Source organism: Belonocnema kinseyi, chromosome 3 (assembly GCF_010883055.1).
Source record: "Belonocnema kinseyi isolate 2016_QV_RU_SX_M_011 chromosome 3, B_treatae_v1, whole genome shotgun sequence".
NCBI classification, from domain to species: domain Eukaryota; kingdom Metazoa; phylum Arthropoda; class Insecta; order Hymenoptera; family Cynipidae; genus Belonocnema; species Belonocnema kinseyi.
The window spans coordinates 125,301,505-125,311,916 of NC_046659.1; the positions used below are offsets into that span (position 1 = coordinate 125,301,505).

At 25.5% G+C, this 10,412-nt stretch overlaps 1 protein-coding gene across 4 annotated transcripts in view; it reads right to left on the reverse strand.

Annotated features, from left to right (window-relative positions):
• The window catches only part of LOC117168965 (homeodomain-interacting protein kinase 2), a 124,016-nt gene that overhangs the window by 4,703 nt on the left and 108,901 nt on the right, over nucleotides 1-10,412 (reverse strand). For 3 of the 4 annotated variants that reach the window (XM_033354974.1, XM_033354973.1, XM_033354972.1), the window contains one exon: nucleotides 4,927-5,235. In XM_033354974.1, coding sequence (XP_033210865.1) covers nucleotides 4,927-5,235 — 309 coding nt within the window. Of the gene's footprint in view, nucleotides 1-4,893; nucleotides 5,236-10,412 lie in introns of all 4 variants that reach the window. The other variant, XM_033354971.1, reaches the window with a different exon arrangement.

A 10,412-nucleotide genomic window follows, 5' to 3' on the forward strand; every position in this document is an offset into this window, starting at 1 on the left:
ATAATATAATAAAATAATATACACCAAAGAAATGAACTTTAAACCAAAAAGATGAATTTTTAACCAAATGAATGAATTTTCAACTCAAAACAATAAAATTTCAAGAAAATACAAACAAACAAATAATTTTCAACTAAAACAGATAAAAATAATTTTCCACAATATAGCTTAATTTTCAACCAAAAAATGGATTTTTAACCAATAATTTTTAACTAAAGATACATTTTTTAACCAAAATTTGAATAGTTACATTTTAAATCAAACAAATTAATTTAAAAATATTAACTAAAAAAATGCAAAAAAAATGTTTCAATTTTTAACAAAATAAATGACATTTCGTAAAAAAAGACCCATTTTTAAGCAAACAATTAAATTTTTAACAAACAAAAAAATGAACATTTAGACTAAAAAGACAAGTTTTAATGATAATAGTCGAATTTCTGGACAAGGAAGATTTTTTTTGTCAATAAAGAAAAAAAAAATTGTTCAGTGTTCAACAAAATGAGTCAAAGTTAATTTTCCACTCTAAACTTTTTTATTCCATTTTTGGTTGCTTATTTATTTACCAGAATTTATATGTATGACATCCAGATTTAGTATTTAAGACTTGTTAATTTTAGATTGTTAATTTTAGGAATTCTGAGTCAAATACTATTTAAATAATAAATCAAATGTGCCCAAAATGAATTCATTTTGGCAATTTTTTAAGAAGCCGTTGCAAAAATAATTCAAGATTTTAAATAATATATAAATTAATAAACATTTTTCAATGCTTTTTGGTTCAATAAAATTTTACTAATCATTTTAGTAAATCGAGAAATAAAAGTCGGTTTTTTTCCCCCGGGAAACAAAATTCTCGGTCAAGTAGACACCCTCAACATCTTCACAAACTGAGGACCCTTTTTAACTAATCGGTTTTTTGATCCGGAGCCTTAATTATATCAGATCTTTGAAAAAATAGTTTTTTTAAAAATAATTATTATATAAAATTAAAATTAAGTTAATTTTAATTAGCATTAAACCTAAAATTAAATTTAGAATATCTTATCTAACGTGTGTAATCTGACTGAAAGAAATGCTCATTCATAAAAAGAGCATCCAAAAAAACTAAAATTCTGTATAAAAAATTTAAAATCTTGCGAAACCAACTAATCTCTAATTACGTGAGACTATCAGCATGCCTAGTTCTTTAATCTAATAATATATTGTGTATTATCAATAAATTTTACTAATAAACAAATTTCATGCAATGATATTCTGATTTCACAAAACCTTCCATCATTTTTTTTTACTTTGTAACAATTTATAATCAATTTTCCTGTAAAAAAAAAATAAAAAAAAAATAAAAAAAAAATACTAACCTTTTTCAACTTTCATGAAAATAGAAAATAAGCCTCGTTTATTTATCATTTTCTAAACATAAAAACAAAAACAAAAATATTAATTTCCATACACTAACTGCAGTTTTAGGGGGGAAAATACTTAAAAATAATGTTCCACTTCCTGAATATAAATAAAATCAAAATAATTGTTGCTATTTTTAAATGTACTAAGCATGCCAAGAGAATCTCATATCAGACTGCAAGACGATCTAAAAATCTTCTAAAAAATCTACAAATGAATCTTTGATTCAGGAATATTTTTTGCAAGAAAGAGGAAAAAATACGCTTTTTAGAGAAAATGAGAGGAACTTTTATTTCATTTTATATGAAATAAGAGAATCATTTTTTTTTCAAATGTTTTTAAGTGCTCCCGATATAAAAGCAACCACGCTCGGAGTTTGTAACGGGAAAGTCCGGGTTCGATTCCTGCTGTCGGAAATCTTGCGATTTTTTTCACATTAAAATTTATTTTACTGCAATTTACTATCTTTATTTAAATCGAACTAAAATGGGAATTTTTAACCATTTTGTTAATATAATAAAGTTTTTTTTTTCTAATTTCAGGGTGGCAATTAGGCTGACGATTTCAAATTCTTGGTATTTTCCCTCTATTTCCTGGTAGAGTTTTTCAATTTTCCCGATAAACATTTATTATTTCAATTCATCACTTTCATTGTAAACATTCTTTAACACAAAAAAGCAAACTATTACAAAATAAATCAATTTTGTAATAAGAACTTAAATTTTCCACTAAAAAATATCAATTTTTACTTAAAAAATGGAATTTTTTCAACAACAAAAAAAAGAATTTTTAACAGAGTAGTTCAACTTTGAACCGAAATGATCAATTTTCAAATCAAATTATGAAACTTCAACTGGAATAGTTCAATTTTAAACCAAAAGGATGCATTCTAAACTAAAATTACTTGAATTTTCAAATAATTTCAAATAATATTTCAAATATAATAATATGTTATTTCAAATAATTAATCATTTCTTGAATCGAGAATATTAATTTTCTACCAAAAAGGATGAATTTTCAACCAAAAATGTAATAGTTAAATTTTTTTGGTTAAAAAAAATTATTAACCAGCGAAGATAAAAAAAAAACAATTTTGAACAAAATAGTTAAATTTTTAACAGACGTAATAAATTTTTAATTAAAATGATAAAACTTGAAACAAAAAAATTGATTTTTTACAAAGTAGTAAAATTCCAACAAAGTTTTCAAGCCCAAATTTGAATTTTCATTTTAAATTATAAATTTTAGACCAAAAAATAGAATAAATTTTCAGTTAAAAAAAAGTAATTTTCGTATAAGAAAATACGAATTTCCATCAAAATAGTTAAATTTTCAAAGAGATGAATTTTCAACTAAAATTATGAATCTTCTGCAAAAAATGTGAAATTTCAACAAAATAATTGAATTCTCAACCAGAACAGATTAATTCTTAAACAAACCAATACATTTTTAACTAAAAAATATTAAACTTCTACTTCTTTTTCAATTAAAAAATGTAAATTTTCCAGCATGAATGAAAATTTTATATCTTCAGTTTAAAAAAAATTGATTTACAATGAAAAAAAAAAAAAAAACGAAATTCAACAAAATAGTTCAGAAATTACGTTTAAACCAAAAATACATTACCAAACAAATAGATGAATTTTCAACCAAGAGCAATAAAATTTCTAGAAAATAGATTTAAAACCAAAAAAATTTATTTTTTAACAAAAAGTATAATTTCAACGAAATATTGCATTTTTAAGTAAAAAAGATCAATTTTCAACCAAACACGAAAGTTATTTAAAGAAATTAATTTGAAATGAAAAAAAGTATTTTACAAAATGCATATATTTTTAACAAAACAGATGAATTTTCAACTAAAAAATATGAATGTTGAATCAGCAATGGTATACTTAAATTTTCAGATAAAAAAATTAAGTTTCAGCCAAAAAGTAACCCAATTTCAACAACAAGAAATAGTTAAATTTTAAATAATTGTGAAATTATTTAAACAAATTATTTTATTGTTATCATTGAATAAATAACTCATAGTATAGAAAATACGTTCATTTCGCGAGTTAACTGATAAAAAACAAATATTTAAACAAATTAATATTGCTTAAACAATTGAATATTTGTTAAAAAATGACTGGGTATTCTTAAATTATCGATAAATAATTTTTTTTCAACTTTTAAAAAGTCTCAATAAACGGCAGTATTACGTAAAATTTAAATTTGTCACTTACGAGGTTTTCTTTGGGGACCCGTAAAAGTAGCTTAAAATGATTCAATCTCCAAATTTATGATTGATTCTTATTCGCTGACAAATTCTGAACCATATACTGGAACAGGGAATTATTTCAAAAATATTATCGCGTTTAAATATTAGATTTACAAAAAGCTGACTTTTTCCCATGATAAATCAATGGGAAACTTCATGGCCTTTATTTCACCCCTACATATTATCTGATTTTTCTCAAATTCGGAGATTATTTTTTTTTGCATTTGAAGAAAACTACCCAGATAACAATTTAAGCGCACGATGATGGCTTATGACTCGCACGCGTGCGGATGAACCCGCACGCCGCGCCATCACTCGAGCTGACATATGCGCAGTCAATAAACATCATTTTTAACAACTGTGCGCGCTTTTTGAACTGGTTATCTCAACTTGGAAGTAAGAACAGTATTTTAAAATAGATCAAAATTCAATTAAAGATTAAAATTGTGGTAATTTATTTTAAAAGATAAGTACTCAAAGTTTAGAAAAATTCGATTAAACATTAAAGATGCATTTCTGCAAATACTTCAACAAATTTCTAAACAGTAATTCTAAATTTTATGCAATTAAAATTACAAACTGTAGTTATGAAAAATAAATAAATCAAAATTATAATTTTACTTACAACGTCATTTAAGAAAAAGATCATTTAAATATAAAAAGTTTAAAAAAGTATTTGGAAATTTTTCACATTTTGTTTCGGGAAAAGGTAGACTAATCATTTTTATTATTTTCTTCATATGAACGAATTTGAAATATTTCAATTAAACAGTCTGCCATACGTGCAGCACGCCGTGATGGCGTTATATCGCGCACGCATGCGAGCTCTGTGCGTCGCACAGTTGTTATCTGTGTGGGGGATAAGAGCAGAGAAATCTGAAAATTGTAAAATAAGGGCCCTGTAAAATAATGAAAACTTGAAGTTTATTGCGAGCAGAAGTAAATTTTCCCGGTTTTTTAATTAAATCCCCGGTCAAGTCGCCACCCTGACTTTAGCGTACACTTAGCAAAGTTTCTTCCTGTCGAATAAAATCAGATTTTTCTCATTTTCTCTGGAAAAGGGCTTTCTCCAGCTTGTAAAAAGGATTCCTGGAAGGGGAAAAAAAACTAACTACCCTCAACACCCTATAATCTACAAGATCTAAACAAAAAAGTGGCTAGAAGTGGCTGACTATTAAACTAGAGACTAGAGTATGTATGTAGATATAATAATAAATGGTACACACATGCATGCATCAACTAGGTGTCTAGGTACCCACCCGGGTGTAAATCCCTGGTAGGTGGGCACTTGTTGCTGCTGGATAGCAGATGGAGCCTGTGAAGGGGCAGCAGTTACGTATACGGGGGGAGGCACAGGATGGGCCCTGGGGCGGACATGAGTCGTGTACTCTTGGTACAAGGGTTGACCCAGATGTTGGGTGCTCCCAACCACTGGCCCGCCTGTGGGACTTCGGCCTCCACCTCCACCCCCGGGACTCAGATGGGCCGGATGCCCGTGATGACTGTGACTGTGGCTATGACTGTGACTGTGGCTCGGATGGCCCGTTGAACCCACCACCTGGCTCTGCCTACACACATCCCAAAAAACAAAAAAATCATCATCCCAACTTAAATTATAATAATAATAATCATCATCATCATCATCATCATCTCACTCGTCCAAAAATAGAATCAACTCAGTATTATTCGAAATGTGCCATCAGTGCGCAACAAAATAAAGTATAAGGTAAGCCTTCCATTTTAGACTTTCCTTGATTCCTTTAAGGGCATGCAACAGTATGTCACGTGACCAATTATCACGTGGTATTATAAACAGCAGCTTTCTAATTGCAAAAAGGAATAAATTGTGCCGAAAATTTAGGAAATTGTTCAAAATATATAAGAGCTTGTCTGGCACATCTGGGTTTTTATTTTGTTAAAATAATTCAATTTTATTCATTCTATTTTAGCTGAAATAAAAATAAAATCCCTGCCAATTCCAGATTTTTGTTAAGTATATCAAGACGGTGCCATTCCAATATTGCGCTTTTTTTTAAACAATCGACTCGGAATATTAATTTTCCCAATTTAGTATAAAATAATAAAAGTAATCATTTTTTTAATTTGTCTCTAAATTACATTAATTTAAATAATAATAATAATAACTAATAAAGATATATTTTAAAACAAATAGTTGAATTTTAAACTACAAAAAGTTCAGTTGTCATCCAGAAAATGGAGGTTAAATTTCAAGTTAAATAAAAAATTAATATTCCACCAAAAATAAATTTTCAACCAAAGTGATGAATTTTCAACTGAAATAGTGAATTTTTAACTGAAATAATGAATCTTCAATTGAAATAGATGATTTTTAAAACAAAACGATAAATTTGCAATAAATGGGTATAACTTTCGCCCCAATAGTTTTATTTTCAACCAAAAAAAGATTTTTCAACAAAATACATTAATTTTCAACGAAATAATAGAATTTTTTTACTAAAAAAAGACCGATTTTCAATCAAACAGTTGAATTTTGAACATAAATTTAGAACTAAAAAAGATAATTATTTCACCAAAAATGGAATAATTAGTTTTTGTAACAAAAATTTTAATTCCACACACACAAAAAAATAAACCTATGCCATGAATATTGAACCAAAAAATGAATTTTCAAACAGAGATTAATTCTCTACCCAAGACAATTTTTCAACAAAATACATAAATTTTTATCGAAATGGCTACATTTTCAGGAGAAAAAATATCATTTTTCAACCAAAAATGAAATAATTTTCAGGTAAAAACCTTAATTTTCAACCAAATGTATTAATTTCAAACTAAAATAATGAATGTTAATCTAAAATAGATGAATGTTCAACCAAAGAGATGAATTTTCAATTAAAATTATAGAATCTTCAATTTTAACAGTTTAAAAAATAATCATTTTCAACCAAGAAAAAAAACTCAAAAAAATAGTTACGTCCTCAAACAAATTGATTAATATCCAACAAAAAATATGAATTCTCAACTAGAATAGTTAAAATTTCAACCAAAAATATTAATTTTCTACAAAAAAGTCGAGTTTTTATTAAAATACATAAAATTTCAGATAAAAAAAGATAATTTTTCAACAAAAAATTGAATAGTTCAAATTTCAGTTACGAAATAAATTTTAAAGATCAATATATCATCCATTTTCAATTGTAATAACTATATTTTCAATTGAAAAAAATAATAATGTTAAAAAAATATTTTTATTATCAAACGAAGTGATTGAAAAAGTTGAATTTTAAACCAAAAATATGAATTTTTAACTAATAAAAAAAATGTCAACCAAAAAAGAAAATTTTTTTTTTAAAGTTTCATTTAAAAACAAAGTGACGAATTTTCAACGAAGATTTTAAAACTTAAACTGGAATAATTTAATTTTATACCAAACAAAAAAAATTAATTGTAATTACTTATATTTTCATTTATAATTTAAACTTTCAGTTAACAAAAAAAACATTTCGACCAGACAGTTGAATTTTCAACCAAAAAGGTTAACCCCCAAAGTGCATACATGGTAAAAATCACGGTAAAGTGCATCGTGGGTGTTAAATACCCCAGCACATTTAATCACGTATTGTTAAACCCCTATTGAATATTTTGTCACAATAAAATTATGCGATATAGTTTAAGGTATTTTTTATAAGGTAGAGTTGATTTTATAGCCATTTATTTATTTTAAGTTTGTTAAAAAAATTATTGAAAAAAAAGTGAAAAATGTGTTTTTTACTTAAAAATTCATAACTCACGCAATTTCAATTATTTTAACCTGAAAATGTATGACTATACTTTTAAAATAGTGTACTTTCATTTAAAAAAATATTGCAGCATGGGTGCTTTGAAAAAAGATATTTATTTGCACCCCACGATTTTTGTACCTCCACTTTCAGCAGCTGCTGCTAGCAGACTGACGCTTAACGCAGTATGCTAAACGACTTTATACTTACAGTTAGTGTCTACAACTAAAGCTAGATGGCGACACTTACTCAAATTTTTCGAATTAAGTATAGTTTATGAGAATTTGAAAATTTCTTGGGGTGTCAGGCACCCACAATGCACTTTAAGGGTTAATTTCTACCAAAGAATACATGCCCATACTCCTCATGATCTCAATTTATTTCTATTTCTGTTGGATTTTGCAACCAGACTTGATCACTCGTAATAATTCAGTATAATTTAGCATTTAATCTAATCATTCATGTACACGAGAATACAAATTCCGGGCAATAAATCCAGACTAATATTACTGAGTATTAGCGATCTATGAATAATTTCTGACTCTCTTCTACTATACAAATCATGCAATACCTATATCGGAGGGATGAATAATTACTTTATTTATGCCACTAATTAAACCTAGTTTGTCTTTCATCAAATTGAGTAATTTTCGTAAAAGTGAATACAAAACTTGCTCAACTTTCCAGCGCCCTAGGCCATGAAATCATTAAATATGCCACTAAAATTCTTCAATTAATTTATAATAAAAAAAACTGTACGTGGAAAACTAATAGAGGAGTTTACCAGCTCCTAGGTGGCGCTAGTTATTCTGGTTGTTCTTCTTTTTTATATAAATTTATAAATAAACGTTTATAGATTCTTCATTGACCCTCAAGCGGCATATATCAAATATATATTTAACATATTTGGGGATAATCGGCTGCAGCTGAGTTTGCGTAAATACCAACAAAATGAAAAAAGTTCGGGTGCGAATTCGCACCAGTGTACTGTTTGAGGATTAAACTAAGTAAAAGTTTAAGTAATTCAGTTTGAAGAGACAAAACTTAATATTTTAATTACTGGTCATAAGTTGTTCTATTTTTGACACAAAATAGACAAATTTGCAACTCATAAAGATAGATTTTTTATTTAAAAAACAACGAATTTAAAACAAAAAAGTTAATTTTCAACCAAAAAGATGAATCTTCAAACAAAAAGAATAATTTGATACAAAAAAAGTTTAACTTGAAAGTAAATTTTGATTTTAAAATGGAATACCTACATTTCAAATTTAAAAAGATCAATTTTTAATAAAAATGGACGGTTAAATTTTCGATGACATAATTTCAAAAAAAGTTCAATTTCCAACTAACGAAATAAACTGTCAACCATACAGTTGAATCCTTAACTAAAAAAATATATATACTTTAACCAAAAATGGAAGTTAAATTTTCAGTTATAGTTCAATTTTCAACTAGAAAAAGCTACATTTTCACAAAAATAAAATTAAAAAAATATATATATAATTTTAGAAATTAAAATAGTTCAATTTTTCATCTAAAAAAAAATTGGTATAAAAAAGAACAATTTTGAATTAAACAGATGAATTTTCAATCGAGAAGATTAATTTTATATTGAAAAGATTAATTTAAAAGTAAAAAAAGATACATTTTTAACAAACAAAAGAATGGAATATTTAAATTTTCAGGGAAAAATTAACGTTAAAAAAACGAACTTTCAACCAAAGAAATGAATTCCCTAACAAAAAGATGAATTTTTAAACAAAAAGGATAATTTTCTACAAAAATAATAATTTTGAACATACAAAAAGAACTTTCCACAAAAATAAATAAATTTTCAAGCAAAGAAAAAAATAGCAATTTTTCAAGAAAATAATTTTATAAAAACTATTATTTTTTGACAAACAAAAAAAAGTCAAATTTTCAAGAATATGCTTAAATTTTTAAAGGAAATAATTTAATTTTCAAGTAAGGAAAATAAATTTTACAACAAAAAATGGAATATTTAAAAAATTTACCAAAAAAAGAGTTCTGAACATAATAAAAGAACTTCCAAGTAAAGAAGATTTAAAAAAAACGAATTTTCAGAAATATATTTAACTTTAAAACCAAAGAAAGAAATTTGCAACCTACAAGATAATCCACATTTTCAACAATATACATAAATTTAGAACCAAATAGTTGAATTTTTTACTCAGGAGGATACATTTTTAAGAAAAAATACAAGTAAAATTTTCAGTTAAAAAAAAAATTAATTTTTTACAGAAAAATAGGAATTTTCAACAAAAAGAAACCCAAATAGTCGAATATTCGACTAGAAAATATAAATTCTCAACAAAAAATGTAGTAAATATTACATGGAAAAAAGATTATAATTTAAATTTAAAACCCATTTAATTCAACAAAAAAAGGATTTTAATCTAAAACAAAAAAGGGATTCTATAAAAGAAACAGAAAAGCGCCAGAAAAAATAATACTTAAAATATTAATTTGTTTTAATCTATCAATTAATTTTTTTCTTTTCAAACGGAATGACTTACAAACTTAATTTATTTAAAAAATAAGCTGTAAATTTTGATTGTTTAGAGATAGAAAATCTGTATTATTATCGTGATGGTAAAAATGTTCCCTGAACATTCCATGCTTTTTCCAGATATCTCAGATTTTCACAGTTATAATTTTAAGATAAAACTTATAATTTTCATATAAAAAAAAAATAAATAAAAAAAAATAATAAGTAACAGTAAACCAAAGTGATGAATTTTTAACTAAAATAATCAATATTCAACTGGAAAAGATCAATTTTAAAGCAAAAAGATCAATTTTTGAGAAAATATTTTAACTTTCAGCCTAAAGGATTACGTTTCAGCTAAAATTATGAATATTTAAAAAAATACTAAAAATTTTAACCAAAAACACCAATTTTCAAACTAAAAAATTTACAAAAAATAAGGACTTTTCAAAAAAAAAAAAAAAAAAAAAAA